This window comes from Macrosteles quadrilineatus, unplaced genomic scaffold, assembly GCF_028750875.1.
Source record: "Macrosteles quadrilineatus isolate MER2022 unplaced genomic scaffold, UCM_ALF_1.0 Scaffold_6__1_contigs__length_79288215, whole genome shotgun sequence".
NCBI classification, from domain to species: Eukaryota; Metazoa; Arthropoda; class Insecta; order Hemiptera; family Cicadellidae; genus Macrosteles; species Macrosteles quadrilineatus.
In genome coordinates, this window is record NW_026542599.1 from 55,642,149 (window position 1) to 55,663,880 (window position 21,732).

The window sequence follows — 21,732 nt, forward strand, 5'->3', positions numbered from 1 at the left end:
GTGAGAAAAATAAAAGCAATTGCATGACACTACAATTCGAAAGAAATTAAAAAAATTGTACTGATTGATAATTTCACTGCTGTATTATTTTTCAGGTGATTATATGGCGCTAGTAGACAACACCAGGGAGCTTGTGTTGGTAGCAAAGTACAAACCAGAGATGCACGCTACGGCAAATTCAGGACTGACACTACTTTGTATACGATCAAAGCAAAACAATTACTACTTCAGTTTGTTCGACAACGAAAATCATCTTTTGACACTAAATTACCATTGCTCCGACGTTGGAAATTCTTTATCGCCATCTAAAGGGTTAACGATAGCTGTAGACAAGGATGACAAAACGAATGGCAAAGAATTTGTCTTCGTACGAATAAATAATAATTGGTTCAGCGTCCATAAATTTAGCAAGGCAGTAATTCATCTAACTAGTTACAGCACTGGGAAAGACCTCACCTGGAAAAAGGTAAATGTACTGAAATGTTAAACCTGAAATTCCCTGTAATGGATTTAGCGGTTTTGAACATTAGAGTTTAACATTACCAAAATGAGTAATATGTTGTCATGATGTGTTGATTTAGTATTTTTTAAATATTATTAAACCATACTTAATATTATAAATAAATGTGAAAGTTAATGTGTTTGTTTGTTTGAAGTTCAATCACGCATTACTGGTTGGATTGAGCTGAAATCTGGGATGATGATAGCTTACGTTCCCGATTAACATATGGACATACTCTTATCTCAATGATCCTTTCCGGCTCCAACCCGGTGGTTCTGGAGATTCCCATATTAACCTTATGAGAGTATTTATATTTAAAAGGAATTAAAGTCACTTGCCAACAACATTCAAAATATGATTAAATACGACCATAATTTCTTATTTCATTGAAATCTTCAGTACCTTTGTCAGAACACTTTAGGGGACTTACCAGAAAAAACAAAGCAAGGTAAACGCAAAGTTCCACCCAAAGAGTGGATTACGAATATTCAATGAAAAATAAGAACGGTTATTTACAGTTAAAACTGCCAATGATCAGATAAATGTTCTTCAGACCAATTACTAATGTCACAAATATTCTTGTCTACTAGTGTAGTTATTAATCTAGTACCTGGGGACCGGGCCATGGCTCGGTGTACTTTATTTCGATTGTAAAAGCTATATAAAGGAAACTCATGTTTTATTTACAACTAATTTTAGCTTTTATTATTTACGTTTCAGTGGAATTTCAGTTTATTATGAGGGAAATTTCAACCTGGCAATCCTTATCATTTATTTTACAGTAGATGAAAGGTCGCTCGTTTATAATAGCCTTTACTTGCATAAGAATTGTTTTGACATTTTATTTAAATTAAAACAGCTGCTGATTACTTTGGGGATTAAGTTTTGAAAGGAGAGAACCAATTAAGTTGAATAATCAGTATTTGATCACAGCTTGGAACTTTTTTCACCTATATCGAGTTTTCTTCAGTGTAATCTTTGCTCAATAGTAACAACTGATGTTTTTCCTTTTGTGCTGTATTTTGTAATTTGCTAGTATACTGTGGGTGGTTGGGTTATTTTGAACACATGTTACAACTTTAAAGTCTTTTGATTACTTTTAACTTGTTATTTTGTTAAAACAACATGGTTACTTAGCAACATATAAGGCCAATGATAAAAAGTTAATTTAATTTTTTACGAAATTAGATTTTTGTTGGCAGTTTCAACTGTATTAAACACGTTTTTAGGCCACAAATTAATTATTTACAACATTTGAAGGAAATCGTCGAAGCCGTTTTCGAGATCTTTGTGCAAGTAAGCATACAAACATACATAAATACAAGCAAACATTGCAAATATAATATAATGATAATAATAAATAAATAAAATATAATATAGGATATTATTTGTATTTCAAAACATAGTACATCTCGAAAATCAGTAGCTTTTAGCACACATCCATAGTCAGTTAGTATGGCAAAGCTTATGGTTAAATTAATTTTGTTGTGTTTACAATTTTACTAATGATAGCGCTTTTTCAGGAGCATATAATGGAAGACTGTCTATTTAAAGGTAAGTGCTTTTTGAATCGTCATAATATATTTCACTGAGTTACGGATAAAAACAACACTGGTGATTTAGTGACATTAAAAACATAATATCACTTTCAATCAGTAGAAATAGAATGGAACAGTTCATTTTGATTTAAATTTTCTGTTGTGAAGTAGAAAAACGTGATAAAAATGGTTACGTAACATATTTTTTAGCTAAAAATTACAACTAGAGGACCTGAGCTCACGGAGTCGTGCGCTACGCTAGCAGGCGGGTAATCGGTATAAATCGACGGTGATCTCAGAACTTGTATATTAATTTAGGCCAAACATATTAATGCTTCCAAAAATCGTCTAAAGCTGGAAAGTGATTTAATACCTTTAAGGGGTCCCAAATAAGTGTCTTGTAAGTTAACGAAGAATTCGGACGTCTGCTTAAGTTTTTGGAGTCGTAAAACTATGAATATTTTGCTATTTTTCTCTTTATTTCCTATAACTATTAAACGAACCATGCTGAAATGGCTGTTCATCCTTCAACTACCTTAAGCGGATTAATTAATGAGTCGACTGGTATTAAATATGTCTAAATCGACTGTGCCGTTTAGGCGCAGTAGCTTTTTAAATTTGGTTATATTTACCAACGTGGCCAAAAATGTAATGCTCTGTTCAGTTTTTCGCTTGCAGCTCCTAATCGACGCATGCTACATGAACAAAATTCTGTGTAGAATGCGTTTCAATTCATTAAGACTGACTCATCCACTTAACCGCAATCAAATTGATTGTTAAAGTTGGATAATTTTACCTAGCCTACTTATAAAAAACGTAAGTTCTACCCTATAAATGGATTATATTAATTATTAGATTATTAGTTGGTGGCTTATTTCATGGTAATCATCCATAAGTTTATCCAAGAATGAGTGAAGAGAGCATGACCCCCTATGTAATTTTAGGTCTAATATTGTTGTCTGGGGTTCCGGAAATTCATGGATTCGTCCCAACCTTCCTTTTATTCGATGTAATCACGCTTGTCCACTCACGCTGTCCGCCCGGCGTGATCTTGGAAACCCTAGCTTTAGTCAGCAGTTGTAACCCGTCAGAACAGTGAGATCCACTTGGATTGAAGTGAACAGCTTAAACAGTTTATATTTTCTCCTCTTCCACATCATGCTGTCATCATCTAACAATGCTAGTGGATACTGTTCCAAATGCAAAGTATGATTCAAGCTGATACTTGGATTTCGTGTGGAATGGAATGATGGACTGGTGGTGCTGATTCTCCTTCTCCTAGAGTTTGTCGTGTCAACCTTTGTTTGTTTGTTGTTGAAGGATGATATGTTCAACAGGTATTTTTGAAAACCTGGATTTATATTTTGAATTATAAGCATGTGTTGCTTAAAAATTGACAATTGATTGTACATTAAATTTGTCTTTCTAGTTGTTGTATTAGCTACAGACGTTTTCAAAATAGTTTTCATTTATGGGAAATTTCCGTCAGTACAGAAACTTGACGTGTATCTGATCTTGGGTTAACAAACAATAGTGGCTAACCGACAAAGCCGGTCTTGATGAATGAAGCATATTCTACGCGGAATTCCATGTTCTTTACATTAATCACAGATACAATTTTCTGTAGCTTTTGTCGTTTAGGAGTTGTAGGCCCAAAACTTAACAAGGAATTAACTTGTTGGCCATATTAGTAAAAATAATCCAAATTTAAAAAGCCACTGCGATTAAACGTCTCAGTCAATTTTAAAATATTTAATTTCAGTCGACGCATAATTTACTGCGCTTAAAAAAGTAACTGAACAGCTACTGACGTAGGATGCGTAATTTAAAAGTTAGAAGTGATACTAAAAAGAGTGCAAAATCGTCATAGTCTTTCGACTCCCAAAACATAAGCAGACGTCAGAGTCCGTTCCAAACTCAGAGGACCATTATTTGGGAGCCCCAAAAGGTTTTAAAACACTTTCCAGCATTAGACTATTTTTCAGGAAGCACGACCTGCCCAGGTCCATAAAGTTGCCCCCCTCCTATTTAAGCACTAACGTCAAAAATGGTACCAATCGTTAGTGCTACGTTAGTGCTGTAATCCCCAACGTTAGTACTCTTTTGGTTTAAGTGTTATTATAAAAAAAAACTGTGGGCGAGGCCAACTTTATATAAAGTTAGCCCCCCCCTGTACAAAAAAGTGAGCACTAATGGCAAAAATGATACATTTCGTTATGATGTCAATTAATTCATTCTCTAAATGTAAACAATTTCAATAAATTCTATATTAAAAATTCAAACTTTAATCTTTCATAACTTTTCTTATCATTTCATTATCATCTAGTTTAGGGCATTCGTCTTCTTTGATTTATATTCTTTATATTTAAAATGACTTGTCTCTCAAAAGGGGTTTATATTTGGGAAAAGATTTTCCAGTTATATAAAATGCAGTATATTTTTCTAACAAGAAACAATTTATGTTTCATTACTTTTTTACTTATCATTCATTATTTGTTTGTTAGTCATTTTTACAAACAAACAAATAAATATGAACAATAAATTATCCGAATAAACTAGAAATAAAAATAGGAATAAATATGTTTGACACTAAAAATCTTTGAACAACCATACAAGAATGTATACATAAATATTCAGTAATCCAATTTGCAGCATTAATATAAAACTATTGTACATGTTGGTCGAATTCGAGCAATTGAAAAGTTTTACAGGAGTTATTTCAAAACGAATAACAGTCATATTTACAATGAGTTTAAAAGAGTCAACTCAAAGATTACCGGTGTGTAACTGAGACCATGTTTATCTTCGTTATTGATCAACCTAAAGCAACAAATAAACAAATTATAGCTACACAAAACAACGATAAATGCACAAATTTAAGTTACAATCATGCTAACACGATCCGTCATAGCAACACAAAACAGGGTCTGACTTAGGGGAGGTACGATTGATGCATTAGTTCAAAATTCCTCCGTGAACAGCGCTGTAGTAGAGAGCAATTTGGCAATGAACAATATTGAATGTTTAGTTTACTAATCCCAAAAATAAAAATAGTTCTGTTCATAAAATAAAATTATAAATGCCTCAAATTCAATTTTATAATTTTGTTATTATAAAATTACTATCATAACCTAACCGAACTAACCAAACTTGCTGATAATGGAATAATATAACAAAAGTTTATTATAGAAAAAATAATTATGTTAATTAAATAAAACTAGAAATTGCTCAATACAAATTTTATAATGACTTAGGTAATAATAAAATTAAACTGTCAAAACCGAACCAAACCAACAAAACTTGCTGATAATGAAATAATCCAAGTCAAAAGTGCCACCAGCGGGATTCGAACCCGGGACTCTCAGCATATCAGCCCGGCACTTTTTACCACTAGACCGCCGAGGCCGAATGCTACAAACTGTATTGTTACGGGAATGGTGTTCCCTCAGCTAATGAGAACAATTTAGAACAATATTAATGGGTGTGCCTCAGGGATCAGTCCTTGGACCTCTTTTATTTATTATTGCTGTGAACGATTTTGCTTCAAATATTCCTTGTGCCACAGTGTTATATGCAGATGATACCACACTTCTTAACAGTAAAAAACACCTAGATGATCTAATAAGAACTGAGAACCAAGCCTTAGAAATAGCAATGGAATGGTTTCATTCTAATCTTTTAATTGTTAATGAAAAAAAGACTGAACAAATTATATTTTCTTTGGACTTTTCTATTTATAAAGATGTGAAACCTGTTAAGTTGTTAGGTATTTATCTTGATAGTAGGTTAAGTTGGGAAACTCATGTCGAGCAGTTGTGTAGAAAACTGTCTAGAGTAATTCACCTTCTTAGAAAGTTGAAAGATTGTGTAACCAAAAACATGCTGATAACTGCCTATTATGCTTTTTTTCATTCTCACTTAAAGTATGGCATAACTTTATGGGGCAACTCGTGTAGTGCATTAGAGGCTTTTAAGTGGCAAAAAAGAGCTGTAAGAGTCATTACAAATGTTTCAGATAGGGAGTCATGTGTTCCTTTATTCAAAGAGCTTAAAATAATGACTCTTCCAAATTTGTACATATATTGCTGCCTGATGGATGTTAAGAATTCTATTTGTAAATTGTCTGTTAGAAAAGAAATACATGACTATCAAACGAGGAAAAACTATCTTCTTAACTTAATCTCTGTACGGTTGGAAAAAACAAGAAACAGTCATGTTTATATGAAAATTAAATTATTTAATAAACTGCCAGAAAACATGTGGAATATAACTTCAAAACAGTTTGAAAATAAGATTAAAATATGGTTAAGAGAACATATTTTTTATACTGTTGATGAGTTTTTAGCTTGTGACATTAGTACTTTAAGAATTTAAATTGGATAATTGTTTAGATTTTATATTAATTGTTTGTTATGTCATTCCCTGGTCTTTTTATATTTTGTTATTGTTTTTATCTATAAATTAATATTCTATTTTTCAATGTACCTTTTACTTAGAATAGGCTATTTACATACATTATATGCTTGTGACTTTGTCAATTGCACACATGTGTTTAAAGACAATAAAAATCTTTGACTTTGACTTTGAGAAGCCCACAGCTGTCATCGTAAGCTCATCTGTACCTCCCCTGAGTAAATACCCACAAAACAACGATAAATACACAAATTTAAGATACAACCATACTAATAACACGATCCGTCTGGAGGTTATGTTGACAGAAACTCAAATTGTAAATAAATGTACTCAATGCGTTTCATTGAATTGAAAAATAAATAACAACAATTAAATGATAACTTCTGATCAAAATGTAAACAATTATGTTCTTCATAAGGATAACATGGGAACTTTCAAAGCCACTGGGGCAGAGCCCAAGGGACTTTTTCAAAAATGTAAGGCCAGTTTGCAAATCTAAGCGACACGCTCTTTCCAATCTCGTCAATGGACGTCAATGGATAAATTCGGTTAAGAAATTGCGGAGGAGTTCAACCGACAAAGTTTCATGTAGCGTATTAAGTATATGAATTAATATTTAATCACAATAATAATTACTATTACACATAAACTAAGCAGTATCAAAAATTAAAATAAAGTACAAAAACAACAACAAAAATAAGTCAAATTTATATAATGTTCTCTTTTTATCAACTTGGTTTTTTGTTTACATTTTTAGTATTAAATATCTTTAAAAAATTAATGATGATTTTCTTTCATGCCAAACTGTGATATAAATAATGAAATCCTAAATTTCTGATAGCGTGAAAAGATACTTTTTAAACAGTTTTTTACCTGATAAGCAGGCTCCCTTGAACTAATTGTAGCGCGCAAAAAAGCAAAATGGTTGATTATAACATGCATAAACGTAGCTAACTTCTGCATTTACTTACTTTTGCAGCACTAATTTTACTTTGCTGCACTATAGTATTCCAACCAAACAGGAAGATTTTATAAGACACGTAATACGTGTACGCTTGAAAATAAGTTGGCAACACTTAAAGATAAAACTACGATCGGCTGGTGCAGCGTTTCACAGCTTTTGATTATTGATACCACGACTTAACCTATTGTTTCGTGTTAACATTGTATTGTCGTTGAACGTTTGGATCTAACCTAACCTCAAACGTGTAGTTCAGTGTTTAAAATACTAATTATTTATATGCTTTATGGTAACTGTAGAGAAAATATAATGAGCAACGCGAGCGCAAAGTGCCACTTCGCGCACTAGTTACACAAATAACTATAAACGGCTAGTAACTTTGTACCAAGTTTTGTTGCTATAGCTTTATTATTATTTTTTATTTTACAGTCCCGGGACATTTTTCCAACCTGTACATATATCAAAAATGATTTATCTACCAAATTTTTTACCGCGTCTCTGTTTTATAAAAAAAATAACTTTCTTGACTTAACCTAGAGTGTTGTCTTTATAACGGTGTATGGATTATTTTATTGTTTCAGCTGATTATATATACGGAGAAGAAAAGGAGTTACCAGTACAGAGAGATCAACTAGTCACCAGATACATCAGTGCATCAGAACTCGGACGCTATAGTGCGAACTGCTATAAAAGTGAAGGCAATGAACATATATTGGTCATGAGACGCAAGCAAGAGTTCATAATGTCTTTTAAGGGAATCGATTGTTCATATTCCACGGACAAGGATCCAATATTTTATTTCGCACTAAGTGTCGCGGACCCATTTATATATACTGTAGGGAAATCCTTTAAAGAATCCAATCAAAATGGCAGACTTTGGCAACTGGACACCCCTTGGTGCCTCTACAACGTCAATGTTCGGTATCCATCGAAGATCATCATTGAACCGGCATTTACTAATAAATACCTGACAAATCTTCCATGGACCGAGGTAAGAAAAACTCAATAAATATTTATGTTTTGATCAGGAGATATTAATCAAATGTTTAGTTTTGTGTTAGCTTACAATCGGATTCGTGCTGAATTAGATAAACACCTTTGTCGTTATGACGACACGTGCAAGTAAATAGTTTTAAAAGCAAAGTCGATAGTTTTTTTTCATCCTCTTATCACAAGATGTCAAATAAAATGGCTAAACAAGCGTAAAAGCGGTAATTTAAATTGATTTTGATTATGGTTTCTCTGCATAATTTCTTTGTTAATAATAAGTAATGGATACTAGATGTGTCCGTTTTTGTATATCTGGTTGTTAATAAATAATTAACTTTATATTTAAATCCTCAAACTACATAGTTTTTGTTTTTTAGCGAATTTACAATATTCCCGTAGTTATTGAGGTAGGTCTCATGGTAAGACTTATATCCGAAGCCGATTACTTTTTAGTTTTGATGTCCCCAGAGGCCAAAAACACCATCCGTTCACATTGCATGATAACTCCTGCAAACATAATCTACGTTTGATAGCATTTTGCTCAAGCGTCTTAACCTACACTTATTTTAAATAGTTCACAAACCAGCAAGACTGGACGAAGGGGGCAAGTTTTATGGGGGTGAGTGGTTTATGGAAGTAAAGATATTTTTTTTCTATTTTTAGACCCTCTAACTATCTAATTTTCCAACTTCTCTAAAACTGTTTGTAGAGCTTTTAACATATGAAATATTTTACGTTTCAGGAAAGAGACTGCGCAATAACAAGTAAGTTTGATAAAATTATTATAATCTAGACTAAAAAGATCTACTCATATTAGCACATGATATAAGTACATTTGTGTAATCCAAATTTTTTTGTTTAAAATATACACTTTCTTACTACTTATTAATTCAACTGTTACTTGATTTGAATCATCTTTGTCTACAGACCATGTTTCGTGTCAATCCATTAGTTGTATTATTATTTAACAACTTTTAAAGCTTCTCAGTGTTTGGAGAAATAGCCTCTGGATCGTTATTAACTTTTGGACATCTCAACTTTTGGAGGTTAGGATTGACAGACAAGATCATGGCCATGCATCTAACCTCTCCATTTGTAAATATCCTACTCAACCGACAATATCTCAAGTAAGAGATGAAACACAAAAAGTTTAGCTTAGCCTAGGACTGACGATAACGCTCCGGCGTAGAAACCTAGGTCTCCACAATAAATTAATTGGATCGTAAGGTAAACTTCTCAGTGTGTTTTAAACAGAGAAATGCGTAGAGGATGCAAGTTTATGTAAGAAAAACATACTTCTACTGGTTTTATTTACTCTGGCTAAGACGTTCCTCTTATTTGGGAATCATAGTAATATTTATTGTTGTTTAGCAATTACATTAAAGCGTTTTAAACAAAATATCTTACAGGAAATCGCATTACTAGAATGAATACGCCAACTACCGAAACATCAAAAGTTAAATATTACAACGGAAGATCGAAACCATTTCAACTGGATTGTTACTATCCTCAGCATAACTGGCCATTCGCAATCCTCAGTATATCCGGCGACGTAATTAAAATTGACAAATTGAACTGTGCATCGGTTAACAAACTGGACAATATAGACAACAAGTTGCTTGCCGACCAAGATGAAGACTCGAAAAACATCATTATTGGAAGTAGACGAGACTCCACTACTCCTTGGTGTTACTATGTAATTCCACATGAAAAAAGTAAAGACATTGTACTAGGGGACGATGAACTAAATCCAAGTATCTTGTTGTCTCGGTGGTACATGGTAAGTAAGATCAATTACATGCACGTAATACAATTCTAACTTATTACTGTATTAGATTCAAATATATAGTAATTAGTGAGCTTGCGAAACACCATGTTGAGTCTTATTCACAATCAATTCTCTACAACATTAAACTGTAATTATGTGACAATGCGTCATCATACGTCAGGGAAGTAAACGATGCAGGGATACCAACTTATGAGCTTCTTTGTCCGTAAACAGTGTGCTTTGTTAATTTCAATGTAGGATGGGTAAAGAAAACACCCTGCAGAAGCATTAAGTTGTTTCTCAACCAAATTCTTTTAAGTAAATAAGTATTTTCGGCTCAATAAAACATCAAGCTCATGTAACTTTCTTTCAGCTATACAATTAATAATGTACTACTTATTTTCAAATACTGTTACAGAATACTAATTAAAATGTTTACATTTTGGTGAATTGCCTATACCGGGAATAAGTTATTACCATAGGTCTCATTTTAAGATCAAGACCCGGGATCGATTTAATTTTCATTTTGATTTCCCCAGAGGCCAAAGCACCATCCGTTCAAATTATATATACAGGGTGGTAATAAAGTCCGAAGACAGTAAAATATTTTAAAAAATAATGTAGATAGAGCTACAATACTTGGTACAAAGTTACAGAGCATAAAACACTATTTAAACACATATTCATTGATCCAATAACTCTTCAGGGGGTTGGCATACAAGGAGTCGGAAGAAAATCTTAAATAGAAGCATAGGTCAATATGCACATCAAATGAAAGTTTTTTTTTTGTAGAATACAATGCCGCAAACCGCACTTCAAAAGCTGCGCAAAATGGCGGCCGTTCAAAGATTTCTTGAATCAGCCTTTTTGAATCTTTGAACGACTGCCATTTTTTTTTCCTCAGGCGTTCTTTTGAGCTTGAATTTACGGTATTGTAATCACTAGTGAAGACCTTTAATTTGATGTGCATATCGACCTATGCTTACGTTAACAATTTTCTTCCGATTCCTAGGGCTGTGTCCCCTGAGGAGTACGCGTATAATAGCAATGCAAATTAAATTAATCTTTGAACAACTGTCATTAATTTATCGGTTGTCCGTTTGAGTTAAAAATGATTCTTGCTGTTACCAACGGTTCAAAGGAAAAGAACCAGTACCAAAAACCAACGTTTACAGTTAAGAACTATAGTACCTCCGACCAATTATATGCGTTAATCAAGGTTATTGATCTCTTGGTTTTGGATTTTCCCGTAAAAATTTATCGGCAATCAAAGTTATTTCCCATTAATTGTGTTATTTGTAAACAACTAACTCTTAATGTAAACTTAACGGTGTCAGTTTGAAAAAAAAAACAACCTTATACAACAACTTTCTGTCATTTAATAGATTACCTATTCCCTAAACAATAATTGGTGGCCTATATCTATTAACGATAGAAGGAAATGTGGCAAAAATCACACAACGTTGGGTTTTTGGAAGTTTGTAATTTTATTTCTTAAGTACCTAGGTAGGCCGTGTATTCTAGGGAAAAGTACCGGTATCAAGGATCGTCGTCGAAAAGGTTGTTATAAATAATTGTTACCCAATTATTACGTACCGAAGAGATGGGCTATGGGCCTATTGGCTGTATGGTCCAGCGATTGCATCACACGGTGAGTAGGAACTATTGACTATATATAGTCAATGTTAGGAACAGAAAGTGACACATTGGAAAATCGAGTTTAGCATCATCCGTAAGCCTCTGTTACAATCACCCACTGCAGTTGTGATTTTTACTTTACACTTTACACAACCACCATTGAAGCGCCGTCAATGAGTGGAACCTTGTTTCTAAGCTATTGGCGACGATCATTAATAAATTGAAGTTTCCCAGCCGTATACAACACTGATTCAATGTCTTCCTTCTGGTTATCAAAACTTCATAACAATTTTATACACAAAGAATCTCTGGTTACTGACCTGGATGATGCCTAGTTATTTAATTTAATTTACGGTTACACTATATTATTCCACTTGCGATTAATTAAATCCTTTATGTAAGAAAAACGTTTTTAATCTCACTTGGATGGGATTTGCCTTCAAAACGTGATCGGAAATGGTTGCGGTATTTGTAAACAACATTTGTAAACATATCAGTGACAGCTTGAAAAAATAATCTTGATCCGAACAGCTGTTCGTTATTTAATAGATGATTATGTGATAAAAATTGGACGAAAATTTGACAAAAATCGCACAAAACTGCATTTTTGAACGTCCGTAATTTTATTTACAAAGTATTGAGGCCATATATTAATGGCTAAAGACACTCTCGCCAATCCAGTGAACACATTAAAATGACTTGGATCTTGATAGGTACTCTCGTTTTCCTGGAGAAGATTGCGTAAAATGCCATCTTGATTGTTACAGACAGACAGACAGATAGAAATTTAGATGAGACATGTTTCGGCTTCTTTAATGTATAAAACATAAAAATAACCTAAAAATTTATGATTCTGAGCAATGTACAGACAAAACTCTAATTTTATTTATATAGATAGAAGAAGATGTCTATTTGTATACTTTTCTCTATTCAACACAAAAGCTGTTTTTCCTGAGAAACAAATTATTCGATTTGAGAATAATCAAACTCTTGTATTTTGCTTCTTTATGGATTCGTTTTGATAAAATTGGTTTATTCTATCTTAAACTATAAGACTGTCACCAATAACCCACCTTATTACCTTTCCTGTAGCAGCAAACCTAAGTACTAGTTAATCTAATGTTAATTATTAGTGAATACATCTGACATGATTACGGAAATATTTAACTGAAAAATCCAATTAAGATAGAAATTTGCTTAGTCTGCAGGTTTGCTGCGGTAGGGGTGTTCTATTTGTTGTCTATTATTAATTTAAAATGAATAATTTTCAGGGCGCTAATGGATATTATCCAGTCGAGTCACGTAAGTTCTCCAGACTAAATCTCAATTTATACTTCATAAATGCACAATTATTGTGGTTCTGCAAACTATATCTTATTAATACTACTGTAAACTTTGGGTGCACTTTAAACTTTACGTTAAATGATATAATACAAAATGACTAAAGTGAATTAGCTCAGTATATCTGCTTGGAAAATCGTGAGAATACTCAAGAAATCGATTGAACTGACACATTGTTATGAGTAACTAAATTTTATTGCACTGCTCACTCTAATCTATAACCCTTTACGAAAGACAAATATAATCATAAATTCAAATAACATATAAACAAAAGAAATCAATTATGTTTGGGCCCCAGGATTAAAGGAGAATTGAACACATAAATTATATAAGAGATATTAAGACTATTTCGATATGAGAAAATACAAGTTTAACAAGGGATTGATATTATACAAAATCCCAAAATGAATTGATGTTAGTTGTATTTATATCTCTGTAAAAAAAGATATTGGTAGTGACAATAGAAGAATATGAAGTCACTTCAAAATTTGTTTGGCCCAGAACTTTGAAAATTTTTGGTGAAAAAATGTCCAAAGCCCCAGGATCTTTTTTTGGCCACCAAAACCAAAAATCCTGATCTTTGCCTAAATATCCCTATATAATTGTCAAACCTTATTTTTTACTTATTACCCATAAATATATTCAATATCAAGCTAAAAAAGCTATTTCTTACATTTATTGACCATTACAAGTGTAAATGTAAAGTAGTGGCAATATAGCGGTATGACGTCACTTCAAAAATTTGTTGGCCCAGAACTTTAAAAATTTTCAGCGAAAAAATGCCCAAAGCCCCAGGAGCTTTTTTTGGCCACTTTTTTAAAGACCCAGTTCTCGACCTATACACCCCTATATAAATTTTCTACTTATTTAATACTGAAAAACACATCTGTAAATCGTAAGCTTTTTTTGGCCACTTTTTTAAAAATCCAGCTCTCGGCCTATACAAGCTTATATAAATGTTCAATACCATTGTACAACTCCATTACTATTTCAAATCCACATCCATTTACATGTATATTCTAAAAATCACCGACTTGACAGTGCGAGGTTTGTACGCGAACTCGGGCGCGCTCCCGACCCATGGTTGGGCTCCCGTTCCTGACCCATGGTCAGGCTCGGTCTTCTCGTCTCTAGTGGTGGGGCTGTGAAATGCCGCTCCCATAGGTCTTGCTTCTTGTTCCTGTGGTAGCTCTATATCAAGTGCTGTGTGGGCAACCTCCAGTTGAAGTTATTTCAAAAATTTTGAAAATTTCAAAAAGTCTATATAGATGGGACATCAAACCGAGACCTCATTCCTTAACATGAAGCCGTCATGTCAACACTGCTCCGTGTCGCTCTCCAACAATAGCAACCTGATTCGCCACTATAAGGTAATTCATCAGATGAATGTGAAACTGTGCAAGGTTTGTGATTTAATCTGTGATAATAACGTGGCTCTAAAGTCGCATATAATACAAAGTTACAAGACTTTAATTTTTGAAAGAATAATGTTGTTGGTCATTTTACAAGACATATCAATTCTTGCAACAATTATTGTCAATACACAATGATTAAATTTGTTGGTGAGTCAATTAGAGCTGAACTTTGAAAATACTCTGAAGTCTTGTTCTCTGAAAATAAATGGACTTTGGTAATGAGAATCAAATTTATAAAATATTCAATGGATCAAAATGGAAAATTAGTTAATGAAAAAGAATGTATAGCGGATTTTAGAAGCCTTACTACCTTCATTGAGAGGAGAGATTTAAAGTCTCAAATTGAAAAAGCACTTTTAAAGATTGACACGTCAATTCATAAATATCAAGCCCAAGGTAGTGGATGGATATATGACCATACTAAATATTGTCAGCTGCATGTTCACAAGTATAAGCCCCTAACTCCAAAGTCATATATCCCCACACCAAAAAGTATTCAATTGTTAAAAGCAGTTCTAAATATATAAAATTCAGACAATAAATGCTTCCTTTGGTCAATTTTAGCAGCTTTATATCCAAGGAAAGCTAAAAATGAAAATGCTAAAAAAGTCTCTAACTATACACCCTATGAAACACAGTTAAATATGACAAATATAAAATATCCCGTAAAATATCTGATATAGATAAATTCGAAAGACAGAATAATATAAGTGTCAATGTATTTGGAGTTGAAGACCAGAAATGTATATATCCATTAAAAACAACCAAACTAAATAGTAATACTGATGTAGATTTATTATTATTACAAGAAGGTCGTAAATCACATTACTGTTTAATTCGTGATTTTGATAGGTTAATGCTCCACTCTACAAAAATAACAATAAGAAACATTTTTGCAAGTTATGTTTCCCCAGGGAAGCTGTCTTCGTCATATTTCAGGCATTAAAACAGTATGAGATTTCGGGATTATCTATTCTTATGCTGATGACTGCAAAATCTTCTTATCGTACCAGCCTATTTTGGTTGGGGGAGCATTATTGCATATGAGTAGTGACCTTTCAAAGTTTGTGAATGGTCTAGGGCCGGATCATGGGTTAAAGCTAACCCCTGAAAAATTTTCCGCTATGCACTTTGCCAATGCAGCAATCTATGAGCAGCTGGAAAAAAACACAGCATCAAAGTCACAGTTAATAACTCAGAGCTATCAATTTCCAAAATCTATAAGATTCTTGGGGTGACAATAGACTCACTCATTGTCAGCTGACTTTGTCTAGCCATGTCAAACAGATAAGCAAACGTGTTGTTGGAGAGTTAAAAGTGCTTAAAAGGTTTAGAACATTGCTCCCAGCAAAAATCAAGTTGAGGTTGGTCAAATCCCAAATGTTTCCCACCTTAAATTACTGCCTACCTGTTTTTGTATACAGTTTAACACAGGAACAGATCACAATACTTCACAGGCTACAGAATTGCTTCCTAAGGTTCGTCGTATACAACCTACAAAATATGATCATAACACAAGTTCTGTAGAATATCAAATACAATGTATATCCGAGAGAGCTATGATAAGCAGGTGCACGTATCGTCCACAAAACACTGATCACTGAGGCACCGCAATACTTGAAGGAAAAACTGAAAGCGAGGTCGGCCGTGCGAGAGCGCAAAACTAGACAGGACTTGTTGCTTGACATCCCAAGGGTTGTTCTTGATGCTGGTGGAAGGGGTTTACCTTACTTACTCAGTGCAATGCACTTCTTCGCACGCTAAAATCACTGTCTTACAACAGTTTTAAGAATACTAACGGCTAGTCCCTGCCCACCAAATCTGTTCGGGAGTGAAACTTAGTTTTACCAACAGTGTCATTTGGAGGCTTCTGATTTACTATAATGAAGGTTTACTAATTGAAAAATTAGTTTTGTTCATAAAATAAAATTATAAATGCCTCAAATTCAATTTTTTTTTATGGAATTAAACTGTCATAACCTAACCAAACCAACCAAACGTGCTGATAATGAAAAAAAACCAATGAAGGTTTATTAATCAAACAAATAGTTCTGTTCATAAAATAAAATTATAAATGCCTCAAACTAAATTTTTAATTGTTTAATAATAAAATTAAACTGTCATAACCTAACCAGACTCACCAGACTTGCTGATAATGAAAAATCGAATGAAGGTATAGTTATGTTCATAAAATAAAACTATAAATGGCTCAGATTTAATTTTATAATGTTTTAATTATAAAATTAAACTGTCATAACCTAACCAAACCAACCAAACTTGCTGATAATAAAAAAATCCGAGACAAAAATATAGTGCCTCAGGTGAGATTTGAACCCGTCTCCTTCAGATTATCAGCCCGGCACTCTATCCGCTATACCACCGAGGCCGATGGCATCATGCCGTATCGTTGCGGTAATGGTGTTCCCTCAGCCAATCAGAACAGCTGAAGTATCGCTCCCGAACAGATTTGGTGGGCAGGGACTACCCGCTAGTTTTAAGAATCGCCCAAAGAATTGGTAATTAATCTTATTTTGTTTCGTAGCTATGACAATTTTTGTTTAGTTTCAGTCCTGACTTGAGTCAATTTATTAAAAAGTTTTGTTACTGAAATTCGCTCATGAATAAAGACCTCATTTATTCATTTATAAATATAATTGAGGTTATTAAAATAACTAACCAAAACAATGCCAAATGATGCAAATAAGATTGTGACAGACAGGCTATGTAGGAAATAAGATAGGTAGTTCTTATGTAATGTGAACAAATGTTTTCTTTATTACAAAAAACTGCTGACATTTTTTAACGTACTGGCTTTAGTAGGTGGTACCATGCAGGCTACATTATCAATGACGAATATAAACATGGACAACCTATTGCGGCTATGCGTGGGAATCATTTTTAAAAAACAAAATCAGCTTTTAAAAAATTATAAAATATTGACAAAAAATGTTGATGATATCGAACTGATATATATATATATCGTTATATATAATCTTTGAGTTGACTCTTTTAAACTCATCGAAAATTATGACTATTATTCGTTTTTAAATAATATCTGTAATACTTTGCAATTGCTCGAATTCGAGCAACATGTAGTTGCACACAGGGCTAGAGATATACAGCTGCACATAGGAAGTCTAATTGGTTGCACTTCAAGTCTCAAGGAATGTCATGGACGTTTTGGTTTCATTAGTAGTTCAATTACCTGGTAAATAATGTTAGATGTTCAATATCATCAGTTTGTTAATCATTATTGTTGAAGACACTTTCCATATAGGCCTAGATTGCTGTTTCGTGTAAACAAGTTTGTAAATTAAGATAAATCTATGGAGAGGGGTCATCTACCAAAAATAAATTGGCTTTAAAATTTAATTAAACGTAGTAAAACTGAAAATTAAGATGATTTACAGCTAAACCTAATAAATGTGTTTCATTGAAACGTATTCTAAACGTCGATCAGTATAAAAAAACTAACCCCTCAAGACTCTTGTAAAGGATTACACCTTAGGCCCCTAAAATATATATTTTAATTAATAGGTTTAAAAAACATTTAATTTCTGAAGGTCACTAAACTTAACCATATGTTTAGCTGCTAAAATCTATATAGGTTGCTTCATTTATAAGTGCCTCGATTTCTACCAAACTTTTCAGTATGAAAGGTTATCTCATTACTCTCTTTTGAATCCAAAACACCTCAAGATCAGACAATTGCGACGATTTTTACCCGCTAACTCAGTGATGGGAGTGGTCCTGCAAATTTTAATAGTCAATCTAGGCCTACTATTCCTCTTGGTCAAAGTTTGAGGGCACTACCTCGCTAAAGGAGAAGTCCTGGAGTCGAAGCGAGGGTCAAACTCCACTCTTGAGTTGTTGAACCCGTAGCTGATATTCAGGGAATATTTGATAATTTAAATTGAACCTCGACCATTCAAAATAGAAGACCAAAATTTGCATACATCTAACACCAACTAATAACTATTGCAGTATAGTCAAATTTCTAATCTTAATAAACTCTGTATTGATTTGTGAAAATTGATAAAGAGTTGAATTATATTTTCTAAGAATGTAAATGAACCAACTATCTAGATCATAGGTAACTAAATAAATAACACTGAATGAATAAACAAGGAATGTATTATGAGAGATAAGTATTTCAGTTGATATAGCAAGATAACAAAGGGACTGTCCAACAACAGTAGTTATTCCACAAGATAATATTTGTTATCTGACCCAAGAATTATTTAAGTTTAAGGATTGATTCAGTTTCAGATCTAAATGTAAAAATGATTAACCCAAACTAACGATTAATTACTTTTGGAATAATCAACTGATAAATCAAGAACAAGTATAAATATATATATAAATCAATAAAGAACAAGTATAAATATATATATAAATCAATAAATTCGGTGGCCACCAGCTAAGAATCAAAATCACATAAGAACATTTACATACACTATGACATATAAAACAATATAACACCCAACAAATATAACAATACTTAAGCTAAACAAAATTACAGCTAGATATTCTGGCAAAATCAGGTGGAGTCCTGTCCAGGTGTAGGTAGATCTCACACTCACGGTCTGTGTTATTGATGCTATCAAAATTCACTAGTTCTAGTGCAAAGTCACTGCAAAAATAATCATTCAACCAAGAACTAAGTGTCCGAAATCCTCAATGATGTAGGTTTGCAGCAGTTATGTTGGTCTCAGAGTAAGATAAATATCGTACAAATTGGAAAATTCTTACTTTTGGTACGAATGTGTCGACCCACGATAGTCCATAGGCTAAGGCACACACGAGGTCCTTCAACAATGTAGATCCTCGGTAGGTTTAGACGATAGTCGATACAGCGATAGTAGGCTAGGTAGGTAGGACGAGACACCAGGAAGTCCAGGTCCAGGTCCAGAATCCAGCGATAGCGGTAGCGGTAAAACCCTAGGATATTCCATAAGAATGTAACATATTCTTAAATTTACATTAACACAAATATATTTATTTAATAATATTTGATTCAGAATTTTATACTTTAAATATTTGTTTCCAGTTAAAATATGTTTTCTGATAGGCAGTTACTAAACACAAAAAGGGACAAGCCTAATTTTTGAACATTAATTACAGAGAGAAAGATATTTGGTTTGATTACAGCAATAATAATGAACAATTAGTACAACACAGTGAACATTAAGACAATAAAGGCAACAGATAATATTTTGAGTTAGTAGACAATGATTAAGATAGTAATTCTTAGCAATAAACAATTAATAGTCTTCTTTAAATTGAAGTATTTTAATAAAGGACAAATTTAACATTTGGCTGTCTTTACAGATAAACGACAAAAATTTACTCTCTGCTCTACTAAAGATTGTCCTGTCATTACCAAACAGAATTAATTTACTCTAAAACAGCTTGACACTATAGAACACAAAAATATTTAATTATTACAAACACATGGAAATCTACATTTTTCCTAAATCTAGTTATCCTGAAATTTCCTGAACTTTTGCAGGTTAAAACAACTTTTAGCACTTGCTTTGCAATCATCAAAAGTAATCTTGTCACACAAATATTTACCATAATTATTTTGATGAAAATTAGTACACTTGAATTACAACAAACAAATTATTTTATATATACAGCAACTTTAAAATGTACAATTGAAAACATGTGACTACTAGGCTTGAAAACTTCCATTTCCTTTAATTTAACTAAATGAACTAGAAAATATTAATCTAACAACTTATTACACATTTTTAGCAATAATCTGTTTTGATTGGTTGAGGTTTTTAATATTTCATTATTTAAATTTGTTTGCAATGAAAATTATTCAAACTCTTACCTTAATTAATCCAGAAACCTGAAGGGTGAACAATCTGCTTAAGTTCCCATGACTGCCAGAACAAGACAAACCTAAACCCCAGTCCACCTGATATCAGCTAACAGGATAATGCAGGCACTGATGAGTCATCCAAACAGCTGATGGTCGCTTTCACTTGAACTTGCTAAGCTGAGCTGGTATTGGGATTTTGTGGTTCCTTCAATTTCAGTAGGCAAAAGGTGAACACTCTTGCAATGTGTTGGGTTTCAAGCAGACGGTAGGCTAGCACTACAGCTGAATAAATTCTTGGGATACATGAGGGGGCCAACCTCTGTAGTATTTGAAAGTGGCAATAAATTTGCGAATGTTACACAATGTATACTAAGGCATTTTTTGACATGCAAACCCAATAGTATTCAGAATGTTTAAGTATACAGTATATTTAATTTACGTTTCAATGTGTTGGTCTTCGAATTGGTTTCGAATAGAAACTAATAGTACTCTGTTTTGTTGACAGGTTCCTGTTTTACCCGAGGACAACCCTCTTGCGGCATGGTGGACAATACAAGGATTTTACCATCGTACTCTGGTAAAACTATATAAAAGATGCCATGGTTTACGATATGTTGACATTTTAGTTATAAGCTCAATTAATTAAGTTTAGGTGTGCACTTTGAAAACGAGTCATCGAGCTCAATGTGTCTAAGGTGGTTTCTTATTCAAAGACGGGCTAACGAATCTTCTGTCGTTGAGTAGTTTTGCAATTCCAGGTGATGCCAGTACGGTATATAGTATGTGTAGGAATCCGTCCGGAATCGAAGCTGGTTGGAGACTAAATTCATCTACGTTATTTGATTCAAAACTAGGTAGGCCTACAGGTTCGACGTGGGAATGGGATATGTATAAATGGTCAAAGCCAATATACAGCAGGATGACTGGTTGTGCTGGATATTGATTTTAGATCCATTTAGTCAACGTTATTTTACAAGTAGTATACGTAATGGCATAGACGAATAGAATACAAATTTGTTCTATTTGTCTATGGTAATAGCTTATCACTTGTTAACCGTCCACACGCAACGACTTGACTGCAACGTTTTACCTGCGAAGGTAAAACGTACAAGAAATCCTTGCGTGTGGACCGGCCTCAACAAGCACACTTAAAACACGTTCACTGCGGGCGTATCCGATCGGATACGCTTGGCAATGCCTTTCGTATATCCTCGTGTGACTATTGGCTTGCTTTTTGTTGTGGTGTGGGTTGGTAGTAAAGCTCCGCAGTTAACATCCCCGTCCGGCAAGCTTAAAAACCAACTTGTTGTCCCGTCTTTACTCCTTCCAATTG

At 33.4% G+C, this 21,732-nt stretch overlaps 1 protein-coding gene across 2 annotated transcripts in view; it reads left to right on the forward strand.

Moving 5' to 3' along the window:
• LOC128997245 (uncharacterized) overlaps nt 1–21,732 on the forward strand; it is a 168,124-nt gene that overhangs the window by 123,670 nt on the left and 22,722 nt on the right. For both annotated transcript variants that reach the window (XM_054422857.1, XM_054422858.1), the window contains exons 26-32: nt 96–466; nt 2,026–2,056; nt 7,996–8,405; nt 9,147–9,168; nt 9,814–10,184; nt 13,082–13,112; nt 20,905–20,976. In XM_054422857.1, coding sequence (XP_054278832.1) covers nt 96–466; nt 2,026–2,056; nt 7,996–8,405; nt 9,147–9,168; nt 9,814–10,184; nt 13,082–13,112; nt 20,905–20,976 — 1,308 coding nt within the window. The remainder of the gene's footprint in view (nt 1–95; nt 467–2,025; nt 2,057–7,995; nt 8,406–9,146; nt 9,169–9,813; nt 10,185–13,081; nt 13,113–20,904; nt 20,977–21,732) is intronic.